A 21509-nucleotide genomic window follows, 5' to 3' on the forward strand; every position below is an offset into this window, starting at 1 on the left:
ACATTAATAAATTATAATAAATTAAGAGAAGGAATTTATGTAAGTTTCCATAAAGATCTTTAAATAAACTGAAACCTATTCTTTATTTATTATTATGGTTATGATTATAATTGTGATTATTATTATGATGATGATGATGATTATTATGATTATGCTTATTATTATTTATTTATTATTATTAAATATAAAGTGCCACCTGGCCCTTGGATCCTCCCTGAAGGTGACTGACTGTAATTCTACACCTGCTTGTGAAACTGAAAGTCCAGTGAGTGTAGATGATCTGTAGGAGTTTAATGGACACTTTCCAGATGATTGAGTTCTTCCTGGTTGATGTGAATCTTTCTGACACACAGTGTTCCCTACTGCCATGATTTCAGGTAAGAGAATGCTTTAGTGCTGTTTATTCTCTCCTGTGTTGTGTGTGAAAGGTGAGGTGGGACTGCAGATAAGTCATGTCGCTTCATTACACAACTCATTCAGCACAACAGAGAAAAGGGCGGGAAAAACACTTCACTCACTAATATCACTTCATATGGAAATAATAATCAGCAGGTTGTCGTGTTCAGGATCGTCATCTTGATGGTGTTGGTGAGAATTTCACTAGAAAACAAACAAACAAATAATAAACCCCACTGCGCGTGTATTCGGGGTTTTACGGTAATCAGGCGCTCGAGGCAGAACTGACGGTTAAACTCTCTGTCACGTGCAGTTTATTACTGATCAGATACACAGAAGATATTTATACAAATATAGAAGTGTGTTTAAAGAGAATAACGACTTTATATTAAAGTGTAACACAGAACAGAGAAAGTCTCACTTCTGTCTATCTTTACTGTTTCTCATCTCCTGGAGAATTCACTTCCACTAACATTACTCACTGTAACAGAGTATTGTAGTATGGACATTGTGTCCTGCACGTGCACCTTATGGTGTCTCTTTGTCTTTTGTATAGTTCTTATTATAGTTTTGTTAATTTATGGTGTTAATAATAGTCATTAATATTCATTATCGTCTGGTAAAGATGTGTGTGTGTGTGTGTGTGTGTACACAGGATCAGCTGGTCTGGGTTTTGTTTATACAGCACATTGTCTTTGCTATAGTAACTTTATTTTTATTTTTCTTCTCATTTTAACACACATTGTTACACATATAATTTTTAATTTGTCATTAAGGTGGTACTTGACCAATTTAGATTTCACATTTAAAAAAGACGTAAACCTGAAAAAGTGTATTATTTTTTAAACCCTAAATTATTAGGATATTGCAACATGGATGTGACATGGTTACGGACACTACAGATGTTTTCCTTTTAAAGCATTTACAAAAAAAAAACAATTTAAACAACTTTTTTACAGGTCATGTGCTTCCAAAAATTTCACCAATTTGAGTATCAATAATCATAAAGAAATTTGAATAATTTGTATTTTAAATGATTATTGTTTGAAGCGAGACAGTGGTAGAGCAAATAGACATTTTTGGGGCACATATATCATATAGCATATATATCATATATCTCCAAAACGGCTGAAGTTAGCAACTTTTTAGTGAAGTAAGATTGGTCATTTCCATGTTGCTTAAACTGGCACACGCCAAAGAAGCTACTTTCTCTATAATAAAAATGAATAAAATCAGCACTAATACTGCATTTTGGCCACTGATATACATTGATGTGCACTGTAACTGATAAATCTAATAAACTGGATGCAGTGCCGGTCCCAAGCCCAGATAAAACAGGAGGGTTGTGTGAGTAAGGGCATCCGGGATGAAACCTGTGCCAAGTTGTTGTGCGGATCGGACGGTCTGGTGTGGCGACCCCTTAACAGGAGAAGTCGAAAGACTAACACTAACATAAATAATATCAGAGGTTCAATGTCTTATTTTACACATAAAATGTGTTTCTGCTTCTTCTCTTTACAGCTCGACCACTGAGATGGGTTTTACTGTTTCTATTCCCGTCTCTCAGTCATCAGGCTTCTTCTGGTCAGTCTGATTATTCATTACTCATTAAAGGTTGCCATGAAGATACTAAAACAAGGCATTTAGACTATACCTACTTTTAACAAATACTCACATAAAGTCTATTAACTGTTATAAAGTTCATAAGCAGTAATTTTTAATCTCTCCTTCAGTATATTTTTCACTGAAGGTCGAGTCTCCAGTCTCAGGGCTTCTTGGTTCCTCTGTGTCTCTGCCCTGTGCTGTCACCAGCAATATGGATGTTCGACCCATGGAAGTGCGCTGGTACCGTCCCAATATGTATGACACCCCGGCTCTGTTCTACAGAGACACAGAGATCCAGAAGAGTCCTGTAGATGTTCAGTACCAGGGCAGAGTGTTCCTGTTAGGAGATCTGGAGAAAGGAGACGTCTCTGTGAAACTGGAGAACCTGATGCTAACAGATAGAGGAGACTATGTGTGTCATGTTAGTAGTGATACCTGGTATGATGAGGCCATAGTGTCCCTCAGACTGAGAGGTAACGCTTAGTGCATCAATTTATTTTAAAAATAAAAAGTTGATGGTGTCTCTGTCTGTTTAATTCTCTCTCTCTCTCTCTCTCTCTCTCTCTCTCTCAGTGGTGGGATCCACTCCTGTTCTCTCCATACGTGAAGCAGGAGAAGGGAAGGTGAATGTTAGCTGTCAGTCACATGGTTGGCTTCCTGAGCCGTCAATCACCTGGACACATAAAGATGGGAGAGATCTGAAACATCTCAGTAACGACAAGTTCACCAACAGTAAGATCTACTCATCTACACTTACATTAAAGATCCTAAAAACAGAAATAACAAAGCACTTATTATTATCCTCAGACTCTGTAGGGACTGTAGATGTGAGCTCGTGGCTGATTGTGTCTCCCTCTGAGTCTGAGTGGATCTCCTGCTCTGTGGGTTTGTCTGATCAGGAGAGAAAAGAAGACAGAATAATGTTACACGTCCCTGCACGTGACACGGGTAATTATTACTGAAATAAACCATTTCCATATGTAAGGATATGTGTACATGGTGGAACTGGAGGAAAGACTGATGATTATTTTGTGTTGATGTCTATGTGTGCAGAGTCGTTGACTGGATACATCATCATCATCATTCCCGTTCTTCTGGTGCTGTGTGTCGTCGGAATTGCAGTGTATTGTGTGCTACGTAAAAAAGGTGTGATACAAAAGTTGACTTAATAATATATGATTCAGGAGGATGAATGTGGAAAATGAAACTGACACTAACTAGAAGTTGCTCTTTAAGACAGACACATGTATGTAGATGAGAACAGTATTAAGTGTAACAGTACGCCGTCCTGATGGAGCATCACTGAGCCCCTGATGGAGTCCAATAGACTATACAGGAAGTCTTGTCACACTGTAACTATACAGTCTCTGTAGATAGTAAAAGAGAGAAGAGCTGGAAGATGAGTGCTGGAGCAAGTCTTTATCAGGTCTTTATCAGGTCTTTATCAGGTCTTTGTGCTGTCTAATACAGGAGAGTTTTCTCTCTGCTGTAGGTCTGATTCTCTCCAGGAGAAAAGGGACAGAAAGTACAGGAGGTAGGTGCTGGAGTAAAATTCACTGAATTAATAAAATCCAGCTAAATGAGTGATAATAACAGAAGATTTATTTACTTATAAAACAGCAGGAACTCAGTCAGAAACTGAACCTCTGAATAAAATCCGTGTGGAGAATCAGGATCAGACTGACGCTCCATCTACAGGTACAGTTCCTCACGCTGTGGTTGTAGGTTGGTCACATCTCCTCATCTATACACTTCATACACTATGGAAGTATAACAGTGGCAAAATTCCAGTGGCTAAATAACATGTTGAATTACGTGAACTGGACAAAAACATGTTGCAATAAAAATGTTACAGCATTTAAAAGCTTAAAATAGTTGGTACTGCAGTTTATTGTAGTTGTATATTTCAAATGACATATAAAAAAATTTAATGTAATTAAATCATTTAAAACTCAAATGCAAAAATATTTCCCCTTACCAAATTGCTGTTTATACAGTAAATACAGTAATCACTATTTTTCAACATCACAAAATCAGGCGGCCAAAAGTCAGGTATTAACATTCAGGTAGGGGACGGTAGATCAGTGATTAAGACATTAGACTGTAGTCTGGAAGGTCCCAGGTTCAAACCCACCACAACCAACTGGTACAGTGAACAGTTTAATAATTTAATGTCATTCTGAATTTCTTTTATAACATAAAAATCAAGATAATAAGAATAATTTATTTTATACAACTAAATTGTTCTTTAAAGATTAAGTCAATATTTAATATGTCAAAAAATAACATTAATAAGTAATTTTTATAAATAAATAAATTAATTTTTGTTTATTTATTTAACACAACTGAAACAAAATATACATTTATAATAGCATCAACCAATTTTAATAAACACGTGTCAATCAGGACACACACTAATCAAACATAAAGAAAAATACACTCTCCAAAAGAAGTAAAAAAAAGAAAATACAATAAAACAGAAAATAAACAAATAAACAAATATAAATAAGTAAATATAAATACAAATACAAAGGGCCTCTTTTTTCTTTTCTAATAAACCAAGATCTTTTATTATTCCAACAAAACTCCTGCCATTTTTACCTTTCATATGATCCAAAGATGAAAAATAGTTACAAATAAAATTTGTAAAAATAAATTAAAAATGAGGTTTAGCATTTATGAATAAGAATTGTGTCCATAATAAACATAACATTAATGAAAAACGTATTTTTCTTATCATCCAGCAGTATTCCAAACATAATGTGTTTTCTAGCAAAAGTGACCAGTGATTGGATCTTTGACTTCATCCAAACCAAATTTCCTCAAAAGATACCAGAATACACACAAGAAAAGGAAAAGTGATCAGTTGTCTCAATGTCAACTTTACAAAAAATACAAACATTTTGCTCAAAATTAAACCGGTGTCTTAAAAATACCGTTAAATATTCTGAAGTGGGTTTTCTTTGCTTTAGGAGTCACTGGGAAGCCAATAGATTGTAGTATTTTAAAAGTTGGCTTATCATAAGGTTGTGAGATATTGTTACAGTATAGTATAACCATGTCGGATATAATATGGAATTAAAACAAGAGCGGTGATTTTGTTGGAAAGCGTTGTTTTGAGGTTGCTACCATTAAACAGAACTGATGGAAGTTCTCATGATCCATCTGAGATGTTGGTAAAGCTGTTTGGTAAAGGTTTATGAAACTTTTTGGAATGGCTTTTAAGTTGCGTTCAAATTGCTCTTGTTCACAGTGTAAACTGAATCTAGAACAGAAACCACTGAACAAGCTCCCTTCCTCATTCATTAAGTGATGAACGGACCAAACACCTTTTTCAAACCAATCAAGAATGAGACTTATATCTGAATAGAATAACTCTTGAAATTGTTCCATATTGAGGTTTGGGTGAAGATATGATTGTATAATAATTTCCAATATAACAAAACCTGTTGGTGAAGTAAAGATAATTTCACTGGTAGTCTGGAAACAGTAAAATCACATCTTTATAGGAAATCAATTCCACACAATCTAGACAGACGTTCCATGTTAGTTAAATAAACCCAAAATGTTTAAATCTCTCTACATTCATACCTCAAGTCTATTTTTGCATTTATTTCATCAGACATTATGTTTTTACATCCTGATCTCATCTTTAGAAATGTTTATGCCTTAATATTTAACATGTGATTTAACTTCAATATTATACACAGTTTTAAGATGAGATTGATGAAAGTCCTTTATTCTTTGTCCTGATCCGTCTGGGTATAGAGTCAGACAGACGTCTGCAGTACTCTGGTGTCACTCACTCAGTCCATGCTGCTTGATCTCTTCCTGAATTTGTTCCTGGTTGCTTCATGTACAGAGATTTGCCACAGAAGGTGAAGGAATGAACCTGATCTTGTTACAGAAGGTGACGGTACATTACAGAGTGCAGGGGAAGGAAACCCATCACTCGTGTGTGAATGAAAGATCACTGGCTTCACTTTGAATGTAATGATTATGGTGAAGGAGAGGTTTAGTGAATAACAGAGTTTATTCTGACACTTAACTGATAACCCAGCTTGTGACTTTCTGATCTGCACGTCGTTCCTGAGAACTAGAGACTGCAGAAGGAGCAGGAAGGGTAGACTACAGTATACTGCAGACCGGACCGCAGTAATCAGCAATATTTTCTTTATAATAAACTCTTCCTGTGATGTGAAGACCTGAATATTTTTCTACCTGAATTTTAACACCTGACTTTTAGCTGCTTGATTTTGTGAAGTTGAAAAATACTGTAGATTTGAATTAAAAATTTTTGAAATGTAAAACCACAATAAACTGCAGTGCCAACAATTTCAAGCATTGTTGCATATATCGGTAGAAGGATGCTGAGGTTGGAACTGCCAGGCAGGAGGTCTAGAGGAAGACCAAAGAGGAGATTTATGGATGCAGTGAGAGAGGACATGAAGTTAGTTGGTGTGAGAGAAGAGGATGCAGAGGATAGGGTTAGATGGAGGCAGATGATTCGCTGTGGAGACCCCTGAAAGGGAACAGCCCAAAGACAAAGAAGAAAGTTGCAACAAATGTTTGTCGAGTTCCTGTAATTCAACATTCTACTGCCCTCATCACAAATCCCACACCTGCTGCCTCCACCACAAATACCACACCTGCTGCCTCCACCACAAATACCACACCTGCTGCCTCCAACACAAATACCACACCTGCTGCCTCCACCACAAATACCACACCTGCTGCCTCCACCACAAATACCACACCTGCTGCCTCCACCACAAATACCACACCTGCTGCCTCCACCACAAATACCACACCTGCTGCCTCCACCACTAATACCACACTTGCTGCCTTCACCACTAATACCACACCTGCTGCCTCCAACACAAATACCACACCTGCTGCCTCCACCACTAATACCACATCTGCTGCCTCCACCACAAATACCACACATTCTGCCCCCGCCACAAATACCACACCTTCTGCCTTCACCACAAATACCACACCTGCTGCCTCCACCACAAATACCACACCTGCTGCCACCACCACAAATACCACACCTGCTGCCTCCACCACAAATACCACACTTGCTGCCTCCACCACAAATACCACACCAGCTGCCTTCACCACAAATACCACACCTGCTGCCACCACCACAAATACCACACCTGCTGCCTCCACCACAAATACCACACCTGCTGCCTCCACCACTGATACCACAGGAGGTAGGTGCTGGGGTAAAATTCACCGAATTATAATAATATTAATTACATCTAAAGATGCTTCTCCTTTATTCACCTTGGTGAATGTAGCCTTAGCCAGGAGGAGTTGATGTCATCAGGCGGTATCCAATGATCATTGGGTGTTTCAACCCTAAACCGCAACACCCTCAACATTGGTGGGTCAGCAGTGGTGGCCAAATCACTGCCCATCTACTCCCCCTGGCTTCCAGCTAAACTCTTCTCTCCTGCTCCATAACCAGCAAGAAGCCCTCTCTGCAGCCTCCCCCATCCTGCGGACAATCATCTTTCTCTCCCTTCCCATCACCCCAATGGCTGTAAGCATCCTCCATACTGACTGGGCAGGGAATCCTCTACAGCCGACCTCAACTGGGAATAGCCATGCCTGCCAACCTTTCTCCCTACAGTCCTGCAAAAGATCCTGGTATTTGGCGCTCTTTCTCTCAAATGCTTGCTCACAACCCTCTTCCCATGGGACTGTAAGTTCGATGATGATGATGATCTTTTTTTTGCCTCTTTAGACCACAGTACTGCATCTGGCCTCAGGGTTGTCTGGACAACCGGGGGAAACTGCAATCTTTCCTTCAGGTCTACTTTCATTTCCCATGATTGGGCCTTTTGCAGCAGATTGGTTCTCATTATTACTGTAGTTGGTGGCTTTTGACCCGCTCTTACAAACTTAATCGTTGGTATTACTCTCCCATGTGGTTGGTGTTTCTTGCGTCTCTCCTGCTCCAGGGTGTTGGCAAGTGTCGTGAGCACCTTGTCATGGCGCCACCTGTATCTACCTTGGGCCAGTGCTGTTTAACACCCTGACAGGATGTGTGCAATGTTACCCTTCTCCCCACAAAGCTTGCACAGTGGATCCTCTCTTAAGCCCCACTTGTGCAAGTTTGTTGGAGTTGGGAGTGTGTCATACACCGATCTTAACAAGAATGAGATACGGAAAGGTTCCAGTTTCCACAGATCTCCCCATGTGATCTTCCTCATGGGTAGGTCCCACTTGGTCCATGCTCCCTGGGACGCTAGTTACACTGCCCTTGCCCTTCGTTCTTCCTCTTCCAGGTTCCGTACCTCCGCCTGGATCATGGCCCTTCTATCCTTCAAACCAGCCTTCCCCCATTGCTGGATATGGGAAGTTCCAAGACCCTGTCTTCCTATACATGGCGTTCCCATGATGTCACGTAGCTTCAGCATACTTTCAGCTTGTGCAACAGATGAGTCAGCTGCCCATTTGCGTCCTGATCTTGTAAGGATACCTGCCTGCCTGACTTGTTCATCCTGGGAGTCTCTGTATGTCATTATGACTCTGCACTTTGCTACCTTAAATTCCTCAACCACGGATGACAGAGGAAGTTGGATCTGCCCTGATCTTATGTAAAGGCCTACTGAAGTGAAACTTGGAGGAATTCCCAGCCACCTCCGGAGGTACTTGTTAATCTTTCTCTCCACTCTTTCGACGCTTGTCATGGGAACTTCATACACCGTCAGCGGCCACATGAGTCTTGGCAGCAAACCATGTTGGTAAAGCCATGCTTTGAACTTCCCCGGGAGCCCTGATTTTTCGATCCTCCTCAGCCATTCCTCTGTCTGCTTCTCTGTACTGCTGATGTTATTCCTGTCGGTAAGTGAATCATCGAACCACTTCCCGAGGCACTTAATTGGATTTTCCTTTATCGATGGAATCTCCTCCCCTTGCACATGCAGCATGACTTTATTTGTCAGTTTACCTTTCCTGATCACCATATACCTGGATTTCTTTGGCCTAAACCTCATTCTGGCCCACGTTACCATGCGGTCCAGAACAGTTAGTATCCACCTCGCCTCCACATGGGTTGTGGTCGTCACAGTGAGGTCGTCCATATAACCTTTTATTGGGGGTTGTCGGATGCCCGATTGCATTTTTGGGCCTCAGGCTTCCTTCCCAGCAGCTGTTATTATGAGGTTCATTCCCATGATGAAGAGGATGGGGGAGATTGTACAGCCAGTTACGATCCCTTTTTCCAAGTTTTGCCACTCGGTGGTGAAGTGGCCTGTCCTGAATCATAGCTGGATTCCGCCAAAGTAACTGGTGATCATTCCCTTGATTTGCTGAGGTATGAGGTAATGGTCTAGTGCTGCATGGATGAGGGCGTGAGGGATTGATCCGTACGCATTAGCCAGGTCCAGCCAAACAACGGTCAGATTGCCTTTGCTGCCTTGGTCTCCTGGATCATCTGACTGAGAACTCCAGCATGTTCCAGACATCCAGAGAAGCCCGGGATCCCCCCTTTCTGAATAGCAGTATCGATATATCCATTCTCAGTCATATATGAGGTCATCCTCTTAGCCAGTACAGAGAAGAAAATCTTACATTCTACACTTAACAGTGAGATTGTTCTAAATTGGTCTATGGTTGAGGAGTTCTCTTCTTTTGGTACGAAGCAGCCTTCTGCCCTTTTCCAACACAATAAAATCCAGCTAAATGAGTGATAATAACAGAAGATTTATTTACATATAAAACAGCAGGAACTCAGTCAGAAACTGAACCTCTGAAAAAAAAAATCAGTGTGGAGAATCAGGATCAGACTGATGCTCCATCTACAGGTACAGTTCCTCATGCTGTGGTTGTAGGTTGGTCACATCTCCTCATCTATACACTTCATACACACACCTGATCAACACTTTATCATATAATCATCTTTTAATCTCAGATAATATCTAAACTTTCTCTTTATAAACTGTTCTATTTATTCTTTCTTTATATAAACAGATATAGAACAGAATTCTGATCAAAGTGTAAAAATACCACCAACAGTTCCTCCTCCAGTGTCCTGTCCTCCCTTCACGTTTCCCCTTACTGAAGTTTGACAGCAAGCTAAACTCCATCCAATGCAAAGTTGAGAATAAAATGATTATTGTTAATGATGAAGTTTAATTTTGTCAGAAACTGGATTAGTGATCTCGTCTGGTGTGGATGGAAAACAGCAGAATGTAAATAACGATGAAGCTACAGAACCACAGAAGATCCCTGATGTAGAGACTTTCAAAGTTTAAAATTAATGTGTAAAAATTTAATATCTTGTCAGAAACTGAAGTGAAGTCACCTTCTGAGGATAAAAATCAGGGAGAACAACCTAAAACCACAGATACAACTACACCAACAGGTTAGTAAAATGTTACTCTGTGTGTGTGTGTGTGTGTGTGTGTGTAACTCAGTCTGTTAGTCATTCAAATATAGACAGTGCTGCAACTCCCCCAAACAGTGTCCCTTTTAAAAAATAAATAAACAGTTTTTCTTGCATTTGGTAACAAATTTCTTCCAGTATGGAGAAATAAAAATATGAGCATATGAGGACTTGTATGCTAGGCTGGACAGTAAGGAGGGAGAGGTGGATCTGTACAGGTTGGCGAGGCAGAGAGATAGAGATGGGAAGGATGTGCAGCAGGTTAGATGTGCAGAGGGTGATGGGAAGATGGAAGGAGTACTTTAAGGAGTTGATAAATGAGGAAATGAAAGAGAACAAAGAGTAGAAGAGGTGACTGTTGTGGAGCAGGAAGTAGCAAATATTAGTAGAAGTGAGGTGAGAAGGGCGTTGAAGAGGATGAAGAGTGGAAAGGCTGTTGGTCCTGATGATATACCTGTGGAGGTATGGAAGTTCTCAGGAGAGGTGGCAGTAGAGTTTCTGACAAGTTTGTTTAACAAGATCTTGGAGAGTGAGAGGATTCCAGAGGAATGGAGGAGAAGTGTATTGGTGCCGATTTTTAAGAACAAGGGAGATGTGCAAAGCTGTGGCAATTATAGAGGTATAAAGCTAATGAGCCATACAATGAAGCTGTGGGAAAGAGTAGTGGAAGCTAGGTTAAGGGCAGAGGTGAGCATTTGTGAGCAGCAATATGGTTTTATGCCTAGAAAGAGTACATCAGATGCAGTATTTGCTTTGAGGATGCTGGTGGAGAAGTACAGAGAAGGTAACAGTGAGTTGCATTGTGTCTTTGTAGATTTAGAGAAAGCGTATGGCAGGGTGTCAAGAGAGGAGCTGTGGTATTGTATGAGGAAGTCTGGAGTGGCAGAGAAGTATGTTAGAGTGGTGCAGGACATGTCTGAGAGCTGTAAGACAGTGGTGAGATGTGCTGTAGGTGTGACAGAAGAGTTCAAGGTGGAGGTGGGTCTGCATCAAGGATCGGCTCTGAGCCCCTTTTTGTTTGCTCTGGTGATGGACAGGATGACAGATGAGGTTAGACAGGAGTATCCATGGACTATAATGTTTGCAAATGACATTGTGCTTTGTAGCGAGAGCAGGGAACAGGTGGAGGAAAACTTGGAGAGGTGGAGGTACGCTCTGGAAAGCAGAGAAATGAAGGTTAGCTGCAGTAAGACGGAATACATGTGTGTGAATGAGAGGAACCCAAGAAGAGATAAAGTCAAAGAGGCCAGATTGAGGTGGTTTGGACATGTTCAGAGGAGAGATGGTGAATATATCGGTAGAAGGATGCTGAGGTTTGAACTCCCAGGCAGGAGGTCTAGAGGAAGACCAAAGAGGAGATTTATGGATGCAGTGAGAGAGGACATGAAGTTAGTTGGTGTGAGAGAAGAGGATGCAGAGGATAGGGTTAGATGAAGGCAGATGATTCGCTGTGGCGACCCCTGAAAGGGAACAGCCGAAAGACAAAGAAGATGAAGAAATTAACATCAAATCCCTTATTTAAATATAAACAAATGGTCCCATGACGAGCTTCAATGCCGTTCTCTGCCTGTGCTAGCTGAAGCATCACCCTTTAATCCTTACAAAAAAAAAAAAAAAAAACTGGGTCTCTACATCAGTTATCACCTTCAGGCTTTACTCCTGATTACAATATGGTCAGAGTCACTGGTTTCACACTGGACAACAAAACACAAGCCGCCACTGATCCACTGATGTACAGGTGGAGTATAACGAGTGGAGGAAGCAGATAAAATGTATGAAGCACTAAATGATCAGCAGTGATTTGTGAAATTGTGCATATTTTAATTATGATTTTTTAAATAGAAACTGAAGCACAGATCTCATCTCCTGTGGATAAAAATCAGCAGAACCAGAATGAATCTCTAAATACACATATTAAGTCAACTGTACCAACAGGTTAGTCACAACCTTACTGTGTGATCCTGGGATGTAATTTGTGGGTAGTAGGTCCAACGGACGCACTACTGGTGGCACCCATGGACTTTAAGTGCTCAGAACTTTTGTGTTGATATTTTATTACTCTCTAGTGTTTTCATTTGTCTAGATGTGTTCTTGATTAACTCACAGATTAAGATTATTTTATTTAGTCCTTGAGTGTAGTCGTGTCATGTCTCACATCTGTTGTTGTTCTGTAGTTATTCAGCTGTTTAGACCTGTTTATTATACCTTCCTTACGAGAGGGAGCAGGAGTGAAACAGAACGATGATCTGATCTGAGCAGTATTATAGCTGGAACTTCCAACACTTCTGGAGACCTCTGATTTTCAAAAAGTTGAGACAAATGAGCATAAGACAAATTTAGGACAAATTAACAGTCATGGACAGACGGAGCAGAAGGAGCTGGAGAAAGCAGATACATTTTTAAAAGACTTACAGAACAGCAATGATTTTTAAACTCGTGCTTTGGTTTAATTGTTTAAATAAACAGGTTACAGTCTGGTCATGTCTCCTCCTCTATACACCTCAGACACACACCTGATCACAGTTTCTCTCTTTTTCATATTAAAAAGTATTGAACCTGTCTGTGTAAAACATGTCTGTTCTGTGTCTGTTCCTGACGTGTTCTCTCTGTTCTGTCTCTGTGTGATCAGATACAAATCAAACGTCTGATCCAGAGGAGACGCCACGTCTAACTCCAGGTAAATGTGTTGTAGAGCAGAGTGAAGCTTTAAGACTGAAATATCACTGTAATAGTCTTATAACTGATTCAGTCTTCTTTCAACACCGTGCTCAAGTGTAATATTATTACTGTAATCTAACGGATAACTCTTACACATTTAACATTTACATTTCGAGACGTCTAGAGCTTTATGGTAACTTGTTATGCAGGAGCGTAATCAGTCTTCTTTAGGACACATTATTAGGAATAGACAGAGAGTGTAAGGAGGGGAGAGCGGATTTTTTGAACTTTAAAACATTTGGAAAACACTAAGACTGAACAGCAGTGATTTCTGAAATTGTACATATTTTAATGATTTTTTTTTAAATAAATGAATTCTGACATGAATAAAAATAATCAGAACCAGAATGAAACTTTAAATACACATATTACTGAGTCAGCTGTGTGTGTGTGTGTGTGTGTGTGTGTGTTGTGTTTGTGAGAGCAGATCAGCAGAACTCATCTGAACAGCCGTGTGAAAATCCACCTCCAGGTAAATATACATTAGTGTAGAGTAATGAAGCTCTAAACCTGAAATATTAATATTATAAACTGATACGAGAAGATGAGAAGTGATTATTTAGACATCAGATTCAGGAACTCAGTCATTTTTAAACCTGGAATATAAATATTGAGATTTAAGGTGAAGTTACAGTGGACAGGAAGGTGGAGTTTGAGGATGTGGGAGAAAGATGATATTTTATTTACTGTAACTGCATTATAAAACAAAATGATTATTGTTAAAGATAATGTTTCGTTTTGTCAGAAACTGGATCAGTGATCTCGTCTGGTTTAGAGGAATTATTTGATATAAAGGAGTTATTTCTACTCTCCTGGTCTCGTCCTCATAGAGCTGATATTAACGTGTTAAATCTTCCCTGCTGTTATCTTCCTGTCTCCTCTCACATCTGTTCTTAAAGGTGTTAACGCTCCCACACTCACCTTCTCTCTCTCTCTCTCTCTCTCTCTCTCTCTCTCTAACTCGAGCCAACACCTCCTGATTCCTCTCCGGACTTTCACTCCTTTGTTCTTCAGGTTCTCACCAGGACATTTACAATGGTTTATGTTCTTTGTAGTAACAGATGTCGATGGCACAGGCGTTTGGTCAAAGATAGAAAAACGCTTTTTTATCATTTACTGTTAATAAACAGAGACATTTCTATACCACCAACAGCTCCACCTCCAGGAGAATGTGTTTTATAAGGTCTTATTAAACCTCTAATGATCTCATAAAATGTATAATCCTTAAAGGTTCTTCAGGTGTGTATTTGAGGGAAAGGTTCTGTCTAAAGAAAAATACAAAAGAAAAATTGAAATAGTAAACAGGTTTCTAGTAAAAGTATTTCAGAAAGCTTCATTATGTAATAAATCCTAAAGGAACATTTTTGTATTTTATTAATTTATAATAACAGTGAATTAGTTGGTAGGGTTTAAAGAATTCCAGTTAAACTGTAGTAGTTCCTCCATCTCTTCTATTGAGACACAAAACCAGTAAAAGGTTCGTCCTAGAAAATCTCTAACTGTGTTTCTATTAATTCTCTATAGTGTGTGTGAGAGCAGAGGTCAGTCAGCAGGAATCATCTGAACATCAGAATCCTGAAACACTGGAAGATAAAACACACCTTCCAGGTACAGATACATGAGTGTAGATTAATGGAGTTCCAGAAGAACACCTGCTGCCTCCACCTCACATCTCATCCACACTATCACCAGTTCTAATCTCACACTTACTGCCTCCATTTCAGAGACTGGACCTGCTGACTCCACCTCAGATAACAGACCCACTCTCACCACATCAGAGATCAGTTACAGTAAGTTACATATTACTGTAAATATTTAAGGAACAGTAGATGAACAGACATAAAGTGAGATGAACTAAACCACAGAAGACGTCTATGGATAAAAATAATAAACCTTACACTACAGATAGAACTAACTCAGAAGGAACCGGAACACCAGTGTGTGTGTGTGTGTGTGTGTGTGTGTGTGTGTGTGTGTGTGTGTGCGCGCGTTCTTGTTTGCTGGTTATCATTTAATGATGATAAAATATCTAATTGTGTCTATTCACTTTTTCTGACTTTATAAACTCATCACTGTACTTTACTGTTATTTATTATTTTTCTAACAGATTTAGACCAAGTGAAACAATACAAAGGTGAGAAATAATATCAGTTGAACATTACTGTATTCCTGTAAGTGTGAAGTGTAAAATAATAATAACAAAAATCTAATTCATTTCTGCAGTGAACATCAGCATCGACCCAGAGGAAACTTCAAAGTGTCTAAAATATGAGGGAAAGGAAGTGAAGGGAGCTAGTGATTACTCTCAAGAGGAGAAAGACAATCCTGAGTTTAAAATCTTCACTCTGTGTAAAGAGAGGTTTCAGGCTGGTAAACATTACTGGGAGGTGAAACTGAGAGAGTCACAGAAAACAGTAAAACTCTCCTGGTTTGTTGGTGTAGCGAGTGATGAAGCTGAGAAAGAGGACAGCGTCGAGTTTACACCACAGGATGGGTTCTGGGTTCTCTGTTATGAAGGAGATAAAGGAGTTTATATCAGAGATCAAACAGAACTGATTTCACTCCCAGACGTTAATAAAGAGCTGACAGCAGTGGGAGTGTTTTTAGACTGTGATACACACACACTGTCATTTTATAATATTAATACACACTCACACATCTACACTTTCACTAATGTGGACGTCAGAACATCACTGCGTCCTCTGATCAGCCCTGGAGTCAGAGACCCTCATCCTGTATGGATTATTTAGGAGAATAAAGACATCTGTAATATGATGATGTGTGAGTTTATAATGTATTAATATAAAGTGTGTATACATACTGTACATAACACACTCCTAATAAGACGTGTGGAAAGGATTTGTTTGTAAAGTTCATATAATGAGGTTTATAAGTCATGTGTTTAATACATGGAGCAACTGAATATTTTAATATGAATGTAAATTAAATGTTTCCTGATTGAGTCTGTAATGAATTCTTCTCTTATTTATTATTGAGTCTTTCCTGCAGATTACAGATTATATAGAATCGTCTCAGTCGTCTTCCTCATTAAATCCCCCACACCACAGTTATCAAGTGATTCCTCCCAGCTGTAAATACACTGTAGAACTGTGGATAAATTATCTGTGTGAATTCCACTCACTCATCGTCTACACCACTTTATCCTGTATAATTATGGGTCACCTAGGAGACACACAATCGAACCCGGACACTGGAGGTGTGAGGAGACAGTGCTAACCACTACACCAACATTCTCACATGATTATAAGATCTGTTTCAGGCTGATATAAATTTAGGACTGTGGTCAGGAACAGGTCACGTGACTCAACAACTGGTATTTTTGGAAGAGACTCAAAATAACACAATAAATCACCACAACACTAAAACAGTTAAAGACTGCCACCTGCTGTTCAAACAGTAATAAACACAACTGGATTATAAACATGCCAGAATAAATGTTTTAATAATATACAAGCATAAAGTGAAATATTTATATTTAAAATGTAAACACAAAAGCCTTTATATTGTGTAAAATAAACTCCATATCAGACCTTACACACTAATCAACACCTTCTGACCAATCAGAGCTCAGAACTCAACATCAGCAGTGGAGTAAATCACTGTAACACAAGAACATTATCATTTAAAAAGTCTCTTTTTAGTCACCACACCCTGTACACCCCCCTACACATTTATATTAGATACGGGATGTTCGGGTCCACTGGACAAATAAAAGTGTGAAAATTGTAGGTCCTGTGTACCTTCACTCTGTTCTCCTCCTTATGCACACTTATATATCTACTTCATATTAAAAATTTTATAGCACATTAGCAAACTACACATTAATAAATCATAATAAAATCACACCTAATCTACAGGTAGATTTCCACAAATATCTTAAGTACACTAAAACCTATTTTTTCCTTTTATATATTCAGTATATATTATATACAGGACGCAGATAGCACAGGTACGTCGCAAAGACGTCTGCATACATGTTAAGTTGTTGAATTTCATGCAAATACAACATGATTTATTTATGTTTATCTTGGAAACATGAAATTATTATGAGCAAAACCCATAAAGAGCGTATCATCTGATCAAACATCGCGTTGGTTTTTTATAGTCGTATTTTAATCGTCTGTAGATCGCCTGTTTAAGCTGTTAAATGATACATCTTTACATCTATACGATGTCTATACGACATATCTTTATTATTCGAAATTTGCTGGTATGTGGACGGGAAATGACGTGGGAGCCACGTCAAACAGCCGCTTGGAGCATGATAGGTCCATGACAGGACCGTGACAGGACTATGATCGATTCGTGCACGGAATGTGATCTCCCGCGATGACGTAGTTAACGATGCCCCGCCCATAAACGCCCCCATGTGCTTTCTAAAAAGATGGTTGCAATGCTGTATAATTCCACCAGATGGAGCATTGACTGCTTCAGTTAACTGCAGTGTCCAAGCAGCCGGTTACTATATTTAATATATATAACATAACTTACGTCAACATAGTTTCATAAATAGATGATGTGGTAAAAAAGAGGGAAAAAAATCAATTAATAAAACATATTTAAATCATTCATTACACAACCCATGATGCTTATGCAATATTTTTCACGACATTCTTAATAATCCTTAAAGACACGGTAACATTTGTAATTTATCTATACCAGTCGTTGTAGGTACGGAATACAAATGCGGGCTATGTACAGTATTTTACATTACGGTGTATTTTATCTATTTACGTTTAATACACTGGTAGATAATATTTTGCTGCAAAGTAAAGCTTACAATTAAACTCCTGCTTAAGTTTGTTTTCGTTATATTTTTGATGTTTTCGCTGATGTTTTTTTTCCGCTGATAGTCAAAAATTGGCATAACAAATCGATTAATAACGCATAATATCTGGAACAAATATCTGTTCATACGGATCAGTATGTCTTTAGTCATTTAACCAGCATAACGTGCCCACATCAAAGATCTGATGGGACATTAATCACTTATCACTACGGTGAATAGATGCAGCAGAGACAGATTAAATCCCCATAAACATTCACACTTAAAAACAATACTAACAGAACTAAACAGTTCCAGAAGGTCAGCGCCTGTTATCGCAGGATCACCAACAGGATACTACTGTAATTTTTACTGCTTATATATTTTTGCCATAGTTTCATTTGGTTTTACACGATTTCATGTTTTATTTGTTTGTGTGTGTACGTGTGTGTGTGTGTGTGTGTGTGTAAGAGAGAGAGAGAGAAAGAGAGAGAGAGAGAGAGAGCGCGTGTGCGAGAGAGGGCTTATATCTAGGATTTATCCAAGGTTACTAAAGCCTGGTTTACTACTACTAATAAAAAATATTTCAATGTAACCCATGGGTCTCAATCACAAAATCAGCCAACGCTGTAAACAGATAACAAGACAAATTTTATAGGCTACTCTGAAATGTTAATTTGAACATTAAAAAAAATAAATTAAAAAAATTATATATATATATATATATATATATATATATATATATATATATATATATACATATATAACATAAATATAAAAACAATCGACTATTATTGTCAGGGTCAAGTTTACGGGGCTTCTCAGTCTTTCGTTAATTTTACTACTGACTCGAAACCAATGTGGCTTATTAAAGATGCACTGTTTTATTGGACATGGCTGTTTTGTAATGTTCCGCAATATAAACACTGTCTACGTTTCGAATATACTGTGAACGTCTCAAAGTCACGTCTCTAGATCCTTCTGCACTAATGTTATCGTGGTGTAAATTATTAACGTATCGATGTATTTCACTTGCAGACAAAATAGTTTAGTAACGAAAGTAATGAATTTGTCACTACTCTTCTCTTACGCAGCACGGCTAAAAAGGGGGTGGGGGGGTTGTTAAAATCACGTGATTGCAACTCAGTGCAGCTAAATTGCTGGCTTGTGTTAACGTGGCCTTGAGAACGAAGCGCCATTTAGTGGTGGAACCAGGTAAATGCATAAATAGGGCTTGAATGGGCGTGTTTACTGTAAATCTTGACACACCTTTTTCAAAGAAAAAGGAGGGGGGACTACGGCGTGCATACGGCAGCCATACGCCATTCGTACGCCATTCACACGGCGTACGAATGGCGATCAGCTGTCCTTCCTGTCTCCCTGTAGCGGCTATTTGGCGTGGCTCCATCTGTATATATTTTAACGCTTGGATTTTATTAAACCACTAGTTACTATACATAGTGGTGGCCCGTACGGGGAATCGGTATTATTTTTGGGGTATTTTCCGGTGTTTTGTGGCGTGGCTAAACAAAATGGACGCTAATATTGCTAACGCTAATGCTAATGCTAGTGGTGCTGGGAAAGCCGACTTTGCTGTTGATAGTCATGTGCTGGATGATGTGGATGAGGCCTTTACCCTACAGTTGAAATAGCTTAATTGATTAGTTCTGGATATATATCTGATAGACATGATGATGACAATGATAATGATGATGTTGTTGCTCATAGGACGGATATTGATGTGGTGCACACACTACAAAATGAACTAAATCAATGCAAGGTGAATATGGTGGCGCTTACAGATAAAGTGAGCTCAGTAGAGCAGGATTTTAGACAATGCATAGACAGCAGTATCAACAGAGAAATCAGTCTTCGTGACGCAGTTGACGCGAGTCTGGAAGGGCTGAAGCGATACTGCCAGGAGGCTCTTGAGAAAATGGAGAGAGCCGTCATTGACTGTTTTCTGCGACGGGACGTCATCTGGGAAAACCAGATAAAGAGACTGCGTCTCACTAGTACGCCCACCAGCCACAGGTTACAGGCTTGCACCCCTGCATCTCCACAATCTCAGGATCAACATTCGCCCAGCACTACAGCTACGGCCAAGGTAAAGCAACCTAGCAGTCATGATATCTACAACATTTCTCCTTGTGTTCCAGTACACTCCTCTGCTCAGCCCACCTCCTCAGTCTCACCCTCTTCTCCTTCTCTTTATGCTCGACCACCCATCTGCCTGGAGTTTCCAGCCTTTCACGACGCGTGAGACAGCTGATGTGCTCCACTTCATCGAGCAAGCCGAGAATTATCTGGAGATCAGACCACTGACCAGCCCAGAGCTGCTAGGAACCCTCACCACGGTTCTACGAGGACCTGCTCTGAGTTGGTGGAAGGCGGAGAAAGGCAAGGTGAAGAATTGGAAGTCTTTAAAACAGGCATTTATGGCAGCGTTTTTACCTGATGACTACCTCACGGAAGTTGAAGTCAACTTCCGAAATAAAGAAAAGAAAAGGACCAATTAACTACACAGTGTCTTGGGGCCATCCACAAAAAATGTGTGAATATGGTGAATCTGAAGCGCTTTAACGGACATTCTCCTCAGACGCCGGAGGCTTGGGGGGGAGGGGGGGCGTCTATGTAGCGCAGCCACATAAAGGGGCATTTTAAATAACAGGGAAATGATTAAGGAGCTAATGCTGCTCACCTGTGCAAGGAAATGTGCCCTATCTGGTTTTACTTGTCCCCATAGACAGTGTTGGTCACAGGGTTAAGCTCGCGTGAGCATGCGCGATTGCAGCGCAAAATCCAAACTCAGCAAAAAAAGAAACGTCCTCTGATTTTCAACTGTTTTTACTTTCAGTAAACTTCATGTGTAAATATTTGTATGAACACTAAAAGAGTCAACACCATAAGACATAAAATAAAAGTGTTTCACAATGTGTCCCTGAATGTAGGCAGGCTCAAAATCAAAAGCACCAATCAGTACCTGGTGTGGCCACCAGCTGCTTGAAGTACTGCATTGCATCTCATGGACTGCCTATTGCGGACAGTCTGAGCACTGATGGAGGGATTGTGTTTTCCTGGTGTGACTTGGGCAGTTGTTGTGGCCATCCTGTACCTGTCACGATGTACCGATCCTGTGCAGGTGTTGTTACATGTGGTCTTCCACCGCGAGGATGATCAGCTGTCCTTCCTGTCTCCCTGTAGCGCCGTCTTAGGCGTCTCACGGTGCGGACATGGCGATTTATCGCCCTAGCCACATCAGCAGTCCTCATGCCTCCCTGCAGCATGCCTAATACATGTTCACGCAGATGAGCAGGGACCCTGGGCATCTTTCTTTGGGTGTTTTTCACAGTCGGTAGACAAGTCTCTTTAGTGTCCTGCGTTTTTAGAACTGTGACCTTAAATGCCTACTTTCTGTAAGCTGTTAAGGTCTTAACGACCATTCCACAGGTGCATGTTAATTAATTGATTATGGTTAATTGAACATGCATGGAAAACATTGTTTAAACCCTTTACAATGAAGATCTGTAAAGTTATTTGGATTTTTACAACATTATTGTTCAAATACACAGTCCTGAAAAAGGGGCGTTTCTTTTTTTGCTG

The 21509-nt window shown here is 39.6% G+C and overlaps 1 protein-coding gene and 1 long non-coding RNA gene across 2 annotated transcripts; both read left to right on the forward strand.

The window, feature by feature from the left end:
• Positions 1–254: 254 nt before the first annotated feature.
• On the forward strand, positions 255–16049 carry LOC128508474 (butyrophilin subfamily 2 member A2-like). Its single transcript, XM_053479820.1, has 10 exons — positions 255–377; positions 1918–1980; positions 2130–2474; positions 2575–2733; positions 2809–2949; positions 3055–3147; positions 3494–3535; positions 3622–3726; positions 15228–15254; positions 15344–16049. The coding sequence occupies exons 1-10, from the start codon at positions 368–370 to the stop codon at positions 15868–15870; spliced, it is 1512 nt and encodes a 503-aa protein (XP_053335795.1). The 5' UTR covers positions 255–367; the 3' UTR covers positions 15871–16049.
• LOC128508811 (uncharacterized) lies at positions 10301–14900 on the forward strand. Its single transcript, XR_008355956.1, has 4 exons — positions 10301–10381; positions 12245–12337; positions 13032–13079; positions 14845–14900. It is a non-coding gene; the product is annotated as an uncharacterized LOC128508811 (long non-coding RNA).
• Positions 16050–21509: the final 5460 nt, after the last annotated feature.

This window comes from Clarias gariepinus, chromosome 20 (assembly GCF_024256425.1).
Source record: "Clarias gariepinus isolate MV-2021 ecotype Netherlands chromosome 20, CGAR_prim_01v2, whole genome shotgun sequence".
In the NCBI taxonomy this organism is placed as follows: domain Eukaryota; kingdom Metazoa; phylum Chordata; class Actinopteri; order Siluriformes; family Clariidae; genus Clarias; species Clarias gariepinus.

What these genes read in the sequence shown, in the direction of transcription:
- LOC128508474 (XM_053479820.1), top strand. An exon ending in AGTGTCCCTCAGACTGAGAG is followed by an intron (nt 2,475 to 2,574) that starts GTAACGCTTAGT and finishes TCTCTCTCTCAG; the next exon opens with TGGTGGGATCCACTCCTGTT. An exon ending in AGGGACAGAAAGTACAGGAG is followed by an intron (nt 3,536 to 3,621) that starts GTAGGTGCTGGA and finishes CTTATAAAACAG; the next exon opens with CAGGAACTCAGTCAGAAACT.